The 19034-nt window shown below is 47.6% G+C and overlaps 1 protein-coding gene across 1 annotated transcript in view; it reads right to left on the bottom strand.

Moving 5' to 3' along the window:
- Positions 1-2774, bottom strand: part of PPP4R2 (protein phosphatase 4 regulatory subunit 2) — a 44750-nt gene extending 41976 nt beyond the window's left edge. Inside the window, 1 exon segment of the mRNA XM_056524635.1 lies at positions 2462-2774. Within this exon segment, the coding sequence (XP_056380610.1) occupies positions 2462-2495 (34 nt within the window). The 5' untranslated portion in view covers positions 2496-2774.
- Positions 2775-19034: the final 16260 nt, after the last annotated feature.

The following is a 19034-nucleotide window of genomic DNA, read 5'->3' as shown; positions in this document are numbered from 1 at the left end:
ATACCCTCCTCACCACCACCACCTCCTCCTGGCCTCCATACCCTCCTCACCACCACCACCTCCTCCTGGCCTCCATACCCTCCTCACCACCACCACCTCCTCCTGGCCTCCATACCCTCCTCACCACCACCACCTCCTCCTGGCCTCCATACCCTCCTCACCACCACCAGCACCTCCTCCTCCTGGCCTCCATACCGTCCTCACCACCGCCACCTCCTCCTGGCCTCCATACCCTCCTCACCACCGCCACCTCCTCCTGGCCTCCATACCCTCCTCACCACCACCACCTCCTCCTGGCCTCCATACCCTCCTCACCACCACCACCTCCTCCTGGCCTCCATACCCTCCTCACCACCACCACCTCCTCCTGGCCTCCATACCCTCCTCACCACCACCACCTCCTCCTGGCCTCCATACCCTCCTCACCACCACCACCTCCTCCTGGCCTCCATACCCTCCTCACCACCACCACCTCCTCCTGGCCTCCATACCCTCCTCACCACCACCACCTCCTCCTGGCCTCCATACCCTCCTCACCACCACCACCTCCTCCTGGCCTCCATACCCTCCTCACCACCTCCTCCTCCTCCTCCTCCTGGCCTCCATACCCTCCTCACCACCACCACCTCCTCCTCCTCCTGGCCTCCATACCCTCCTCACCACCACCACCTCCTCCTCCTCCTGGCCTCCATACCCTCCTCACCACCACCACCTCCTCCTCCTCCTGGCCTCCATACCCTCCTCACCACCACCACCTCCTCCTCCTCCTGGCCTCCATACCCTCCTCACCACCACCACCTCCTCCTCCTCCTGGCCTCCATACCCTCCTCACCACCACCACCTCCTCCTCCTCCTGGCCTCCATACCCTCCTCACCACCACCACCTCCTCCTCCTCCTGGCCTCCATACCCTCCTCACCACCACCACCTCCTCCTCCTCCTGGCCTCCATACCCTCCTCACCACCACCACCTCCTCCTCCTCCTGGCCTCCATACCCTCCTCACCACCACCACCTCCTCCTCCTCCTGGCCTCCATACCCTCCTCACCACCACCACCTCCTCCTCCTCCTGGCCTCCATACCCTCCTCACCACCACCACCTCCTCCTCCTCCTGGCCTCCATACCCTCCTCACCACCACCACCTCCTCCTCCTCCTGGCCTCCATACCCTCCTCACCACCACCACCTCCTCCTCCTCCTGGCCTCCATACCCTCCTCACCACCACCACCTCCTCCTGGCCTCCATACCCTCCTCACCACCACCACCTCCTCCTGGCCTCCATACCCTCCTCACCACCACCACCTCCTCCTGGCCTCCATACCCTCCTCACCACCACCACCTCCTCCTGGCCTCCATACCCTCCTCACCACCACCACCTCCTCCTGGCCTCCATACCCTCCTCACCACCACCACCTCCTCCTGGCCTCCATACCCTCCTCACCACCACCACCTCCTCCTGGCCTCCATACCCTCCTCACCACCACCACCTCCTCCTGGCCTCCATACCCTCCTCACCACCACCACCTCCTCCTGGCCTCCATACCCTCCTCACCACCACCACCTCCTCCTGGCCTCCATACCCTCCTCACCACCACCACCTCCTCCTGGCCTCCATACCCTCCTCACCACCACCACCTCCTCCTGGCCTCCATACCCTCCTCACCACCACCACCTCCTCCTGGCCTCCATACCCTCCTCACCACCACCACCTCCTCCTGGCCTCCATACCCTCCTCACCACCACCACCTCCTCCTGGCCTCCATACCCTCCTCACCACCACCACCTCCTCCTGGCCTCCATACCCTCCTCACCACCACCACCTCCTCCTCCTCCTCCTGGCCTCCATACCCTCCTCACCACCACCACCTCCTCCTCCTCCTGGCCTCCATACCCTCCTCACCACCACCACCTCCTCCTGGCCTCCATACCCTCCTCACCACCACCACCTCCTCCTGGCCTCCATACCCTCCTCACCACCACCACCTCCTCCTGGCCTCCATACCCTCCTCACCACCACCACCTCCTCCTGGCCTCCATACCCTCCTCACCACCACCACCTCCTCCTGGCCTCCATACCCTCCTCACCACCACCACCACCTCCTCCTGGCCTCCATACCCTCCTCACCACCACCACCACCTCCTCCTGGCCTCCATACCCTCCTCACCACCTCCTCCTCCTCCTCCTGGCCTCCATACCCTCCTCACCACCACCTCCTCCTCCTCCTCCTGGCCTCCATACCCTCCTCACCACCACCTCCTCCTGGCCTCCATACCCTCCTTACCACCACCACCTCCTCCTGGCCTCCATACCCTCCTTACCACCACCACCTCCTCCTAGCCTCCATACCCTCCTCACTTTCCAGCCCCTATAGCCTCCTCACTATTCAGCCTCCCCTATATACTCAGTAACAATCACTCCTTCCATAAAAGATATGACAGGAAGACACCGAAGAGCATTGACCTTTCAGAGCCTCCTGGAGCCGGTCGACGTCCATGACCGGAAGAGGGTTGTCGCACACCGGCTGCCTTCCGAGCCTCTGAATCGCACTTTCACCTCCAGAACCAGGAGACCCCACTTTACCCCGGGATGGGGCCCCCTGCTCTTCTACTTTGACAAGTAGAGGAAATCAGCAGCGTGCCGTAACCGGTTATTGCCTCAACAGCGGCGGCGGAAGCAGCTTCGGGAACGAGGAGCAAAAACTGTCGTTCAATATGGCGCTCGTGACGTCACCGGCACCGCGCAGAGGAGGAGGCGATGACGGAGACGCGCTTCTCTACAGGGAGCGTCGCGGAAACGAGCACGTCAACAGCCAGGAGTGCGCGCACGTAATATCAGTGTAAAGCCCGGAGAGAACGCTGATTGGTGAAGTCTTCTGGCCGGCTGCGTCCTGATTGGTGCCTTTTCAATGACGTCATGGATGTTGAAACTGCTCTAGTTCTCTTGGTTTCTGGGACCTGCCTGCTTCCGACCGCGGGCTGGTAGTTACAGGTTCCTGTCACCTGTAGGGCGCCAGGAACTAAAACGTCCCGTGTGTACTGCAGCCTAAAGCTCAATAAACTAAGGCTACATGTACACTGACATTGTATCCTTCATTATATTGGGCTCCAGCACAGTAAGGGGGCTTTAATTTTATGCACTTAGGGGGTGATTTATCAAAACCTGTCCAGAGGAAAGCTGCCCATAGCAACCAATCAGATTGCTTCTTTCATTTTAAAAGAGACCTCTGAAAAATGAAAGAAGCGATTTGATTGGTTGCTATGAACAACTTTACCTCTGGACAGGTTTAGCTAACACTCCATAAGGTTCTACGCAATGTTTCCCAACCAGGATGCCACCAGCTGTTGCAAAACTACAACTCCCAGCATGCCCGGACAGCCTTCGGCTGTCCAGGCATGCTGGGAGTTGTACTTTTGTAACAGCTGGAGGCACCCTGGTTGGGAAACACAGCTTCATGGGGTCATATTGCCCTGAGGTGCTACAGCCTCATGGGAGATACAGTGATCCCTCAACTTACAATGGCCTCAAAATACAATAGTTTCAACATACAATGGTCTTTTCTGGACCATTGTAACTTGAAACCAGACTCAACATACAATGGACAGACAGTCCAGATCTGGAGGAACTGACCAATTAGAATGGGCATTCACTGGTAAATCACCTTTATTACTGAAGTGCATGCACTGACTGGTGTCTGGTAGCACCCCCTACAGTACAGGGAGGAACTACAAGTTCTGTACTACTCCTTACCTGTGCCAGGGTTAGCTGCTCCTTTTGGACACCAAGTAAGGGCGGCTCCATTTTGGACACTGTGTGTACTGTATAGGACCCTGAAGAAGCTCCTGTCCTCTACATAAACCATTGTTTCCCAACCAGGGTGCCTCCAGCTGTTGCAAAATTACAACTCCCAGCATGCCCGGACAGCCAACGGCTGTCCGGGCATGCTGGGAGTTGTAGTTTTGCAACAGCTGGAGGCACCCTGGTTGGGAAACACTGACATAGACAGCGATTTACAGCTCCCAGCAGATCTTTCTTACTGTAAGGATTTTCTTTATCTATATTAGTTATCTACTTATTTTTCTTTAATCCTCACTTTTTCTCCTATTTTTGGATGACATTTTGGGGCTTCAGAACCAATTACCAGGTTTCCATAGAGTTCTGGTCTCAACATACAATGGTTTCAACATACAATGGTCGTCCTGGAACCAATTAATATTGTAACTTGAGGGACCACTGTATATTCGCTTGAGAACAATATGTCAGCCATGTATGACATCACTAGTGAACATGGCATGTAATTTCTCAAGTGCATAGATTCAACACCGCACACATCACTTTTCAGGGCTCAGGCGCCAGCATGGGTTGGGATGCCTTCAAATAGTTATTCTGACATATAGCGTGGGCTTTACAGGGGTACTCCCGTGGAAAACTTTTTTTTTTTTTTTTTTTCAATCAACTGGTGCCAGAAAGTTAAACAGATTTGTAAATCTTAATCCTTCCATTACATTTTAGTGGCTGTATACTACATAGGAAATTCTTTTTTTTAGATTTATCTGATGTCATGACTACAGTGCTCTCTGCTGACACCTGCTGTCCATTTTAGGAACTGTCCCGAGCAGCATATGTTTGCTATGGGGATTTTCTCCTGCTCTGGACAGTTCCAAAAATGGTCAGCAGAGAGCACTGTGGTCGTGACATAAGAGAAATGCAAAAAGAAAAGCATTTCTTCTTTAGTATATAGCCCCTAAAAAGTACTGGAAGGATTAAGATTTTTTTTTTGTATGATTGTTTATTTTATTAAACAGTTTATTTTTTGTGTTTTACAACAGTGGGATTAAGATTTTTTAATAGAAGTAATTTACAAATCTGTTTAACTTTCTGGCAACAGTTGATTTAAAAAAAAAAAAAAAGTTTTCACGGGAGTACCCCTTTAAATCTGCAACTCTAAATCCTGCACATCAAATATGTAAAGGATAATGTACGTGTACTGGAAGTCTTGTTAAGGTTGAGGGTCACATGAATTCCGCTCAGTATCAGCAAATACTTGAGAATAATGTAGTTAAGGAATATTGGACCCTGAACTATCTTAAAACCAAGGGTGCCCTGGCCACCTTGAGCCTTCTTGCAGCCACCTGAGGTGGTTAAGAAGCCAAAAAAAGCCATTTGGTCTGTTTTACAAAATTCCTGTCACTCCTATAGAGTTACAGCTACACATTGTCACACTGTTTACATAACTCCCTTTAAAAGGGTACTCCGCTGGAATTATTATTTTTTTTTTATCAACTGGTGCCAGAAAATTAAACAGATTTGTAAATTACTTCTATTTAAAAATCTTAATCCTTCCAGTACTTATCAGCTGGAATTTGCTCCACAGGAAGTTATTTTCTTTTTAAATTACCTTTCTGTCTGACCACAGTGCTCTGGAGTTCTTTTCAGTCTGAGCACAGTGCTCTTTGCTGACACCTTTGTCCATATCAGGAACTGTCCAGAGCAGGAGATGTTTGCTGTGGGGATTTGCTTGTACTCTGGACAGTTCCTTATATGGACAGAGGTGTCAGCAGAGAGCACTGTGGTCAGACAGAAAGGAAATTCAAAGAGAAGAAAACTTCCTGTGGAGCAAATAGCAGCTGACAAATACTGGAAGGATTAAGATTTTTTAATAGAAGTAATTTACAAATTTGTTTAACTTTCTGGCACCAGTTGATTTAAAGAAAAAGTGTTTTCCAGCGGAGTACCCCTTTAAGGGTGGGTTCACACTACTTTTTGAAGATACGGGAATCGGATCCTGTATCTTCAAAACCTAGTGTGAACTACCACGGTTTTAGGTCCGGTCAGAAAATTGGATACGGGGCAAAAATTAGCCGACCAGTGTCACTATATGAGTCCGGTCGGCTCATTGAAATGAATGAGATACAGGCCAAGAACCCAGCCTGACACATAGGGTCCCAGAAATGTTCAGACAGAAATAGCCCTTACAAAAAGACATGCAAATCATAGTGATCTGGGTAGCAGGGGAAGATAAACTTTATTGTCATAAAAATGAAAAGCCCCTTTTAATGGAGATACAAGAATCTGTTTGTGATTTACCAGCCACTAGGATACATAGGTAAAGTGATTTGCCAAGTATATTTGTTAAAATACCAACCAGGCAATATATTTCACTCATATCTACTCTCTCTAAGAGTTAATAGATTTGTACCCGCTGTTCTACCCAACTAAGGTGTCTGTGGGCCACACTCAGGTGCCAAATCTAGTTACCCGCTAGGTTTTCACTCCTTATCTCACTGCAGGCAAAAGGTCAGAGTAGACACAGGTGAATACATGGGATAACAGACAGAACAGTACACAGTCACCCATTAGACAACAGGAACCCTGAAGTTATTCAGGCACTGGGATGCCGACAGAGCTGCTTTTTGTAGGTGGTGGGCAGAGAGCAGGATGTGGGCAGCCACCCCAGCAGTGGTGAGAGCCAAGAGGGGTTGTATGCCAGTGGGGATCGGCCACCAGTACCACTCCTTAACCCCTTAAGGACAGGGCCAATTTTCATTTTTGCACTCTTGTTTTTTTCCTCTTTGCCCTTTAATAGGCAAAACTCTCTAATTTTTGATCTACACATCCATATGAGGGCTTGTTTTCTGCGGCACCAATAGTTCTTTGTAATGACACCGTTCATTTTGCCATAACAGATACTCTGAAACAAAAAATAAAAATTGCAATTTAGCAAATTTGGGAAGGAAAGGGGGTTGGGGGGTACTTTTTTTTTACACTGTAGACCCTATGGGTAGACCCTATGGTGAAACTAACATGTCATTTTGATATTCGAGGTTGGCCTGATTTCAGCAATACCACATTTGTAAAGTTTGTCGTCATGTTTTACTAATTTTAAAAATTCTAAACTTCTTGGATGTGATTTAATAAAAAAAAAAAAAAAAAGCACCATTTACCGTACGAGATAAATAATGTTATATTTTAACAGTTTGGACAAATTTGCGGCAATACATAATATGTTTTTTTACATTATGTCTTATATATGGGAAAGGAAAGACTAAGGAAATCCTGAAAACATGACCTGTTGGGGGGTCTTGAGGACCGCGCTTGAGAAACACTGCCTTAGGGGACTTTTACAAGAAATCATTAGATTCCTCATACAGATCTATGCAGTTCTATAGAACTTTATTGATCTGTGTAATCTGGGCTCCATTGTTAGGGCCTGCTGCAGCCAGCAGAGGAGAGAAAAGGAGAGCCCTCCGACTATCTCTACAATGGATCACCCCCCCCCCAGCGATCCTGCTGCAGGGGGCGACCTACCCCACCAGACCATCAGCGATGGTTTAAAGGTCTCTTTAGATGCCGCTGTGAGCTTTGACAGCAGGGATCTAAAGGGTAATTGTGGCAATCACTGCATGCCAGCTAATCAGCTGGGGGTTGCTGGGTATGAAGTGGGCTCGAATAAGGAGCACACTCCATACACCCTAAGTGGCACCATGATGGACTAGATCATTCATGTGTCGTGAAGGGATAAAGCACCCGCTCCTTGAATCCAAAACAAGGCAATTCATGAAGAATACAGGGGTATTTATGTTCTCCTCAGGTTCCCATTACCTCTTTTCTTGCCGACCTTCCTCAAGGGGTATTCTGACTCTTAAAAAAAATATATATCATGCTGGGATTTAGAAAAAACTATACTTACATACCTTTGGTTCCATGACGAATTTCTCTTTCTTCTTCTAGAATTCCACTGAGAATTTTCAAGCAAAAACACAGTAAAAAATGCCCATTTTGCCGCACGGCGTTTTTTCGCCGAAAAAAATGCCAAATCCAGGTGTTAGCTTTTTTGGACTTTATCGATCCAAAAAAGTGCTGGAGATACCTTTTTTTAAATAAAATTTCATAGGGTACCATAAAAAAAAAATTATAAAAAAGATACAGTAGTTATGGAAAAAATAGTATTTAACAAAATTTATCTTTTTTTATAATTACATTTTTATAAATTTTTAAACAGAGATCAATTTATGTGGGCGGGCAGGGAAATAAAAATGTAGCCGACAATAATAAAAATGTAGTGTGTGTGTGTTTTTCACTTTTTTTTTTATTTTTTTACATTTTTTAGGTAGTACTACTACTCCCAGCATGGAACACACTGTTCCATGATGGGAGTAGTAGTACCTGTACTGATTGACAGATCACCCATTTGCGATCCTCCTGTATAATGTATAGATGTGGCGGGCTGCTCTTCTATGGTCCCCTGCACTGTTGTATATATACACCTATTCATATTTCCCACAGAGAGCTGTGATTGGCAGATGGTTCCAGCCAATCACAACTCTCTGCGGGAAATATGAATATGTGTATATATATGTCAGTGCAGGGAACCATAGAAGAGCAGCCACCTGCATCTATATATTATACAGGAGGATCACAGCGGGTGTCAGGAGTAACACTCGCTGCAATCTGTCTATTAATGCAGGTACTACAACTCCCAGCATGGAGCAGAGTGTGCTCAATGTTGGGAGCAGTAGTACCTGCAGTAAGAAACAGATCACAGCGAGTGTCACTCCTCCTGACACCCGCTGCGATCCTCCTGATGTGAATTTTGGGACTCAGCTGTGCTCACCACTACAGAGCCGGGAGAACAGCTGATGCTGAGAAGTAGATATACGTCCTATATCTACTGCCCAGCAAGAATTACGGTGAGCCTGCAATGTGTATACAGTATACACATTGCTGGCTCACTTAACCCCTTGCTGAGCTGTACGCTATGCGCAAGCCAGACAAGGAAAGAGTTAACTTACACTGCTGGACAATGTAGGGAGGGCCGATTTTAGGCTTAGCGTGGCCCTAGGCAAAATTAAAAGTGGTTCCCCAAAAGTCGTCATAGTGCACTAACCAGATTTGCACATTTTTGGTCACTTCAAATACCATAAAAAATATCTAAAAAGCCATTGAAAGTCCCATTAAAACAAAAATGGTACCGATAAAAACTACAAATCAAAGCGCAAAAAATTACCCTCATACATCCCCATATACAGAAAAATAAAAGAGTTATAGGGATCAGAATAGTAGAATTTTATATTTTTGTATAGTTCCCCCACATTAGGTTGGCAGTATAGTTCTCCACATTAGGTTGGCAGTATAGTTCCCCCCACATTAGGTGCAGTACAGTTCCCCCACATTAGGTGCAGTATAGTTCCCCACATTAGGTGCAGTATAGCGCCCACACATTAGGTGCAGTATAGCGCCCCCACATTAGGTGCAGTATAGTTCCCCCACATTAGGTGCAGTATAGTTTCCCCACATTAGGTGCAGTATAGTTCCTCCACATTATGTGCAGTATAGTTCCCCCACAGACATACAGCCTTCAGCCATAAACAGTGTTTGGCTGGAGGCGGCCACTTCAGTGTTCCGACCACCGGTCCGGGGTCACGATCTACTGTTATGGCCTATAGACCATAGTAGTAGGTCCCGGGATCGGAGGACCGGTGGTCGGAGCACATTAGGTGCAGTATAGCTCCTCCACATTACGTGAAGTAAAGTTCTCCACATTAGGTGCAGTATAGTTCCCAATATTGGGTGCAGTATAGTTCCCCCACATTAGGTGCAGTACTGTTTTCCCACATTAGGTGCAGTATAGTTCCCCACATTAGGTGCAGTATAGTTTCCCACATTAGGTGCATTATAGTTCCATATTAGGTGCAGTATAGCTCCCCACATTAGGTGCAGTATAGTTCCCCCACATTAGGTGCAGTATAGTTCCCCACATTAGGTGCAGTATAGTTCCCCCACATTAGGTGCAGTACAGTTCCCCCACATTAGGTGCAGTACAGTTCCCCCACATTAGGTGCAGTACAGTTCCCCCACATTAGGTGCAGTATAGCTCCCCCACATTAGGTGCAGTATAGCTCCCCCACATTAGGTGCAGTATAGTTTCCCCACATTAGGTGCAGTATAGTTCCTCCACATTATGTGCAGTACAGTTCCCCCACAGACATACAGCCTTCAGCCATATACAGTGTGTGGCTGGAGGCTGTATGTCTGTGTACTGCGCCACTTCAGTGTTCCGACCACCGGTCTGAGGTCACGATCTACTTTTTTAGCCTATATACCATAGCAGTAGGTCCCGGGATCGGAGGACCGGTGGCCGGAGCACATTAGGTGCAGTATAGCTCCTCCACATTAGGTGCAGTAAAGTTCTCCACATTAGGTGCAGTATAGTTCCCAAATTGGGTGCTGTATAGTTTCCCCACATTAGGTGCAGTACTGTTCCCCCACATTAGGTGCAGTATAGCTCCCCACATTAGGTGCAGTATAGTTCCCCCACATTAGGTGCAGTATAGTTCCCCACATTAGGTGCAGTATAGTTCCCCCACATTAGGTGCAGTACAGTTCCCCCACATTAGGTGCAGTACAGTTCCCCACATTAGGTGCAGTATAGCTCCCCCACATTAGGTGCAGTAAAGCTCCCCCACATTTGGTGCAGTATAGTTTCCCCACTGCGCCACTTCAGTGTTCCGACCACCGGTCCGGTGTCACGATCTACTGTTATGGCCTATAGACCATAGCAGTAGGTCCCGGGATCGGAGGACCAGTGGTCGGAGCACCGAAGAGAACGTGCTGCCAGCTGGTGACTTACCATTTCGGCCGGTGCGCGTCCTCCTCACAGCTCCGCTCCTCCGTTGCTATGGGCACACGCACGGGATGTCAGTGACGTCCCTGCGTGCACTAACTCCCGGCGGTCCCTGCGTTTTTAAAGTTAATGTGGGCGCACCGCAGAAAGGTAACAGGGACATCCTTGTGTCCCGAAAAGATTTTTCGGGACACAGGGATATTCAGAATGTGACGGGAACCCCCTGCAGGCTGCTCAGTGGTGGCCTCGGATCCCCCCGGGCTTGATTAGCCGGCAGGGGGCCCCCTGGGGGATGGGGGCCCTAGGCAATTGCCTTGTTTGCCCCGCCCTAACGCCGGCCCTGAGTGTAGGTTAACCCTTTGGGTTGTATACAATATATACAGCTATATATAGCTGTATATAGTGTACACAGAAGTTGAAGAAGTCCCCTTACCTCTGGCTGGGTCCGTGTAGCCCTGCCCCCTAGAGATGACATAATTAGATGGCGGAGCTTCAGTTGGGAGCCAGGCTGTAAGGGTGTGAGGCTCTGTTCAAATTTTCCGTTTTGTATAATGTGAAAAGACCCTTCTGGCAGTGTCCTCCCAGACAGGGAGACTCCAACTGTTGCTAAACTACAACTCCCAGCATATCCAGACAGCCAAAGGCTGTCTGGGCATGGTGGGAGTTGTAGTTTTGCACCAATTGGAGGCTCCCTGTTTGGGTAGACATTGCATTATGGGTGCTCTCCCCAGAGGATAGTGCAAAAAATGTCCTAACCAATTTTTTGTGTTTGTTTTTTTTCTTCTCGTTTTAGATCCATGCATGCAGAGGATTACGGTGGATTTGATGGTTTAAAGAATTTTCAGGCTTAGTAGTGGAAGCCATCTTATTGACAGAATCCATTACTAAGCCAGGGCTTAGCGTTAGCCCCAAAAACAGCAAGCGCTAAACCCAAATTATTACCCTGGTACCCACCGCCAAAGGGGTGCCAGGAAGGGCCGGTACCAACAGGCCCGGAGCCTCAAAAATGGCGCTCCTGGGCCTAGGTGGTAACAGGCTGGCATTATTTAGGCTGGGGAGGTCCAGTGACAATGGTCCTCGCCCACCCTGGTAACGTCAGGCTGTTGCTGCTTGGTTGGTATCTGACTGTGAATAAAACCCTATGCGTTTTTTTATTTTTTTTTCATAAACAAATTTTAAAAAACGCATAGGGTTCCTCATATTTTTATTCACAGCCAGATACCAACCAAGCAGTAACAGCCTGACGTTACCAGGGTGGGCGAGGAGCATTGTTACTGGCCCTCCTCAGCCTAAATAATGCCAGCCTGTTACCACCTAGGCCCAGGAGCGCCATTTTTTACGCTCCAGGCCTGTTGGTACCGGCTCTTCCCGACAGCCCTGTGGCGGTGGGTACCGGGGTAATAATTGGGGTTAGTGCTAGCTGTTTTGGGGGCTAATGCTATGCCCCGGCATAGTAATGGATTCCGTTAATAAGACGGCTTCCACTACTAAGCCTGAAAATTCTATAAAAAAATACACAACACATTGGAAAAATTATTTTATTTTCAAAAAACACTCCCCCACAGCCCTTGTTTACCATTTTATTGAAAGAAAAAAAATCCAGTTCATCCGCCGTAATCCATCGAATCCGCCGTAATCCTCTGCATACATGGATCTGAAATGAGAAGAAAAAAAACAAAAAAAATTGGTTAGGACATTATTGTCACTAAATAATACAAAAGAAGGTGTATGTGCAGTCACCGCTCTGCACTTGTCGCTGCATTCCGGGGTCCGGGTTACTGGATCTCAGCGTGGACGCATACTGGTAGCGCTCAGAGGCAACACCGGCAGTTTCGCACGTGAGTGCATGATACTTCTGGCCTCAGTAGCAGAGAGGCCGGAAGAAGCACGCACTCACGTGCGAAACTGCCTGCTTTGCCTCTGGGCGCTACCACTGTGCGTTGACGCTGAGATCCAGTGACCTGGACCCCGGAGTATATGCACCCCGCAGGTGTCACTATTTACATTGACCGCTGAGGCTGACTGCATACTCCACACAGGTGTGCCCTCCCTTTCTGTCTCTGGCACCAGTCTACATTATTGGCACTCTCCGCTGGGAAGAGCTCCCATAATGCAATGTCTTCCCAAACAGGGGCAAAACTTCAACTCCCAGCATGACCAGACAGCCTTTGGCTGCCTGGGCATGCTGGGAGTTGTAGTTTAGAAACAGCTTGAGTCTCCCTGTCTGGGAGGACACTGCCAGAAGGGCCTGTTCACATTATACAAAATGGACAATGTGAACAGAGCCTCACACCCTTACCAGCCTGGCTCCCGTCTGTAGTTACGCCCCCTAATGATGTCATTACTAGACCCGGTGGGGACAGGGAGCAAGGGAGGTAAGCAGACCTCGTCTTCTGTATACACTATATACAGCTATCTATAGATATCTGTATATACTGTATACCGCCCAAAGGGGCTAGAGGAGCAGGGAGTCCTGTCAGTATAGTGATGGGATTCCCGGGTCCTGTATAGTATATATGGGTACACTATGCCCCCCTGTATACTATACGGCCGGGGAGGTGAGTAGTGATGCTGTACAGAGTGGTACCTGAAGGCAGTGAAAAAACTGCCACAGGGGACAAAACTGGCTATTTCCACACACTAGGAAAAACGCCAGAAAAACTGCCAAAAAAATGCAAAAAAAAACTGTGGCAGTTTTTCCTGGCGTTTTTGCTGGTGGCAAAAAACCTCAGTGGAATCCTAGCCTCACACTCGTCTCTTCAGCCTGTTTGCTAGACAAGTGCTCAGAGCAAGACTGCCCTCTCAGCCAATCATTGGCCACAACAGGACACCGCTACCCTTAACCTGTTCAGGATGCCGGGCGTATGCTTACGCCCTGCATCCCGAGTCCTTAAGGATGTAGGGCTTATGCATACACCCGTGGGAATTCCGGTCCCCGCCGCTAGCCGGTTGGGGACCGGACCAGAATGCCTGCTGAAATCATTCAGCAGGTACCCCGGCACATCGCCCAGGGGGGTCCTGAGACACCCCCATGTCGGCGATCGCAGAAAATTGCATTTCAATTCAGACATGCGATTTTCTGCTATTCCGGGCTGATGGGGTCTCTGGTGACCCAATCCCCCGGGAAAATAGCAATGATCGGAGCTGTCAGGGACAGCCCCGATCATCCTGAGGGCTAGGAGTGAGGTCGCAGTGCTGCGATCTCCTCCTATCCCCTGCCATTGGTCAGAACTGATTCTGACCAATAGCAGAGCAGGACAGTGGGTTGCCATGGCAACCCCCCATTCTGCCCACCTCTGGATGTCGAGGGGAACATGGACAGAAGATGGAGGCTGGTACCTGCAGGAGAAGATGCCTGGGGATCCCCGATCTTCGCTGGAGACTGCTGGATCCGGGCTCACGTAGGGAAACTACGGGGGGGGGGGGGGGGGATTGAAAGTGAAAGTACAGTGATCTTTACTATGGCAACCACTAGGAAGGCCTCACTGCAACTCCCAGCATGCCCAGACAGCGAAAGGCTGTCTGGGCATGCTGGGAGTTGTAGTTTTAATTTAGCCAAACAACAGAAACGGCAAAACAATACGTGCCGTATGTAGGTCCCGGGGGTACCAATATATAGCCAAAAACAAAGAGACCCACAATACTAATATTATTTCAAAAAGTATAACAATCTTTATTAGACAATAAAAAACAATTTTAAAAATTAGTAAAAGGCAGAGGATGACCTTACGCAGGAGACAACAAGTGCCAGTGGACCTGGTATGGGTAATGTAGGTATTCAGTCAAGAGCATACATAATATAAGGCTGGCATAGCTGCATACTTATGATATCGTAACAATAGATATAATATCTAACATACATTGATGTAACATAGGGAGCAGCAATGCAATATAACAAACATAAATAGGAACCCAAGGTAGGTAATACCTAAAAAAGACTACCTGTCATATACCCAAAGGCCAGGAGCACCAAGCACCAACACCCCAACGCACCTTTCGCGTATGGGCTTCGTCAGGGGGCGTGTCCTGATTCCCAAAAGAGGTAAACTTACTTGATTGAATACCTACATTACCCATACCAGGTCCACTGGCACTTGTTGTCTCCTGCGTAAGGTCATCCTCTGCCTTTTACTAATTTTTAAAATTGTTTTTTATTGTCTAATAAAGATTGTTATACTTTTTGAAATAATATTAGTATTGTGGTCTCTTTGTTTTTGGCTATATATGAGTTGTAGTTTTGCAACATCTGGAGGGTCACAGTTTGGAGACCACTGTTACAGTGGTGCCCAAACTGTAGCCCTCCAGATGTTGCCAAACTACAACTCTCAGCATGCCTGGACTGCCCAGGCATGCTGGGAGTTGTAGTTCTGTAACATCTGTCCCTTCAGATTTAGCAATTTTCATGAAATTTTAGAAAATTGCTTCTCTACTTTGAAGCCCTCTAATTTTTTCAAAAAGCAAAAATATGTCCATTTTATGATGCCAACATAAAGTGCACATATTGCATTTGTGAATAAAAATTAAATTTATTGGGAATATCCATTTTCCTTACAAGTAGAGAGCTTCAAAGTTAGAACAATGCAAAATTTTCATGAAATTTTGGAATTTTTCACCAAAAAAGGATGCAAGTAATGCCAAAAATTTACCACCAAAATAAAGTAGAATATCTCATGAAAAAAAACAATCTCAGAATCAGAATAGTCAGTAAAAGCGTTTTCACTTTATTAATTCGTAAAGCAGCGGGGGTCAGAATTGTGAAAAAGGGCTCAGTCCTTAAGGTAAAAAAGGGCTGCGTCCTTAAGGGGTTAAAGGAAATCTGCAGCAAAATACAACTTATAAGTGTTTGATTGCGGGGGTCCGACGCGATCTCCTGCATGGGGCCACAGCTCTGCCACGGCACTCCATTGCAGGAGTCATGCCGGCTGCAGCATTACGTCACGGCCGACAATCCTCCTCCATGTAGTTTTATGAAAGAGATGGGGATGCAGCATTCGTGCTCCCTGCCACTCCCATAGAACGGTATGTGGAGGGGGCGTACCGTCGACCTCAAAGAGCATGCGGAGCCCCGTTTGGGAGATCGCGGGGGGTCCCAGTGGTCGGAAGCCCCCGCGATCAGACATTTATTCCTTATCCTGTGGATAGGTGGTAAGTTATCTTTTGCTGCAGATGTCCTTTAATCTTTACACATGTGCAGAACCAAAAATTTCGTTTTTTTCATTTTGTTCGTTTTCGTTTTTTTTTTTAATTTTCAGTTCTCTGAATATTCGGAATGCTGTGCATTCATCATATTCGGTTTTCGAATGTATCCACGAATTTTCTTTTCGTTTTCGGATGCATTTGTTAAAAACAACGAATGCATTAATTAATTCTGATTTTTGTTCTGCACATGTCTAGTGATCCCTCAACATACGATGGTAATTCGTATGTTGAGGGATTCGTGCAATGTAAAAAAGTAAAGTCCTACTCACCTGTCCCCGCTGCTCCAGATGGTGTCCCCGGGCCTCCGCTGGGCTCTCCTAGTCCTCTTCGGTACTCTGCTGGGCTCTCCTGGTCTTCTCCGGTCCTCCGCTGTCTGCCGCAAGGCCTTATTGGGCCTCCGTAGCGACGTCATCACGTCGCTGCGCACGCCGTTCCTATTGGATGACAGGTCGGCGTACGCGGTGGCGTCATAACAACGTCAGAGGGAGAACCGTATGAAGGCCCCTGACCAGTTCAGGACCCACCGGAGGAAGGCCCCAGACCAGCCCAGGACCCACCGGAGGAAGGCCCAGAGCAGCGCGGCAAGGTGAGTGAACCTGCCCGGGCTGCTTCAACTGCTATCCGGCAGCAGCTTAAGCATTATGCGCTGCCGGATAGCAGTTGATGCATGGCCCGGACATTCGGTATACTGATAACGAATGCATTCGTTGTACGTTAACATGCATATTCGTTATGCGTTAGTTATGGAATGCATTCGTTAACTGTACATTTGTATTCATATGCTTTTTCGGGATTTTGTGATTTTTTTTTTCCGTGCATTCTTTTCATAACGAACATCCGAAAACGGGAAAATTTGGTTCCTTCCGTGTTTGTTACGAAACGAATTGCACATGTCTATTAATCTTCATCGCTCCAGTTCAGTTCACCAGCCAGGGTGCAGAACTGTATAACATATTGTTCCACTGTCTAAGAACCATGGCGTAGGCGATGAAGAGCAGATGCCAATGAAGAAGCATGACCTGGTTTCTCATAGACAGTGCAGAATGTAGTCATGATGGTCTACAACTTTTCGGTTTCTGGGCCACCACGTTCCCAGAGTGGATTCGATCAGGACAGAGCCTCTCTCAACAGCAGCAAAACAATGAAAGCTATTTTCATTCTGTGGGGAACTCTCTATGCAATATCAAGTGAATTAGACACTAGGGAAGACCCTGGGGTCATCATCGGAATGACAGAGCTAACTGGACTTCGGAACCATCATGGTGTTAACCCTGCGCAGCAGGAAGTGCTGGAGAAGCTGGTAACTCAGGTGTGGTAGGTGCAAGGTGGAGACATGGCATCCAAGATAGGCTGAAATAGTGTTCATAAACTGCAGCAATAAGTTTTTGCATTCATTTTGCTTGGTACAAATCTTGCATAATAGATTTCCATTTACCAGTGGGGTTTATGGCCTATACAAACTATAACAGATAATGGGTGTGTACCCATTGTGCTAACCAACTTGTTTGACTTTTTTCTTTAAAGGGGTACTCCACTGCCCCAGCATCCAAAATGTTTTGTTCTGAACACTGGGTTGCGGGGGTCGTGACATCAAGGCCACGTCCTGTTTGATGTCACGCAACGCCCCCCCAGTGAAAGTCTATAGGGGCGTGGCACTGAGGGGGCATTGCGTGACATTACTAGGGGCATGGCTGTGATGTCATGACCCCCGCAGCCCGCACCCAGCATTCAGAACAAAACGTTCTGGACGCTGGGGCAGTGGCGTACCCCTTTAAACCAGCCTTCAGATGTAAGGATCAATAAATACCCCATAGTCTTTGACTTGCTTGTATGGTCCAACATGTGCAAGATATAACTCTAGAAAGTTGGAATGTCACAAATTAAGAGGTGCAACAGTAGACCATTCTGTCTCTGCAAGTCCAGGAGGGTGTTCTTAGCCATTTATGAACAGATGAAATGTGCACTTACATGATCAGGTGACATTGAAATAACTTTTTAGAAACTGATAGATAAGATTAAGATGTGTGCCATACAGTAAGCACACTGTATATTGTCTAAACAAAGTGCAGCAACAATGTTCTCGATATTGTTGCCCACAACAATTCCCAGTTGTAAAAGGCAGGGAAACAACCGTTGGAAAATTTCCTGTTAAATGCATTAAAGTGACGGCCACTGTGTAGCTTTTCTCACCGAGGCTCATCATAAGAAACATGAAATGGCAGCACTTCAGCTTCTACATATCTAAAATATCCATAGAAGAGGTGGTGGAACCAGACTCAATAATATGCCAGAAACTGCAGTGCTAACACCTTGGCCAGGTGGGAGTTGAGTTTTAACCCAAGCAAGAGTGGGCATGTACTGTTGCTACCTGGCCACGCGCACTATGATAGAGGAAGGATAATGGACTGAAGGAGTAGGAGAACAACAATGACTGCGTTTTCTTGTGGCTTTGGCCTGACTACTACCATGACAACAGCTAGGAAGTGTACAGTCTTCCTCAGATTGTTGCCTAGTTCTATTACTACATGCCATTCAGCAAAAATAGGTTCATTTTGAGGATTTCAGAGTAAATCTGTTTGGTTAAAAACTATTTGCTCACCTTTACTAGACCGCCAAAGAATGTGCCAGATTTATTGTAGTTTTCCAAAGGAAAAATCCGAAACAGGATTTAATTGCAATCTATAGTGTTTTCAAAAAGCAGGTCCAAAGAGGCTTCAGTCCTCTCTGCCCAGGAAGAAGACACTGCTCTGGCAGAGTGAGCTGAAGAGATAAAAGGTGGATCCTGGTTCTTTGTAGTGTAGGCTAAAGTAATTGATGCCCTGATCCATCTACTAATAGACGGTGTTAGAAGCAGTCTTGCCTTTATTAGGGCCTGAAAATTGGACTAAAAGACTTTCTGTAGAACGAAAGTCCTTAGTAGAGTCCAGATACTCTATGAGGCATCTTCTGACATCAAGGTTATGGAACTTGACTTTACCTTCATGTCTCAGCTCATCGCAAAAAGAAAAATCTCCAGAGATTTATGAAACCACTTTCGGCAGAAAAAATTGTAAAGTTCTAATTACTACTCTGTCATCTAATATCTTGGTACAAGGAGAGCACTTGTAATTCTCCAACCCTGTTAGCCGTTGTTATTGCCAGGAGGAAGCACATCTTGAGGGTGAGAAACTTGATGGAAATAGAATCCAGAAGTTCAAATGGTGGTCCTGACAA

Source organism: Hyla sarda, chromosome 6 (genome assembly GCF_029499605.1).
Source record: "Hyla sarda isolate aHylSar1 chromosome 6, aHylSar1.hap1, whole genome shotgun sequence".
Lineage (NCBI taxonomy): Eukaryota > Metazoa > Chordata > Amphibia > Anura > Hylidae > Hyla > Hyla sarda.
The sequence above is the reverse complement of the archived record's forward strand: the minus strand, read 5'-3'. Positions and strand labels throughout refer to the sequence as shown.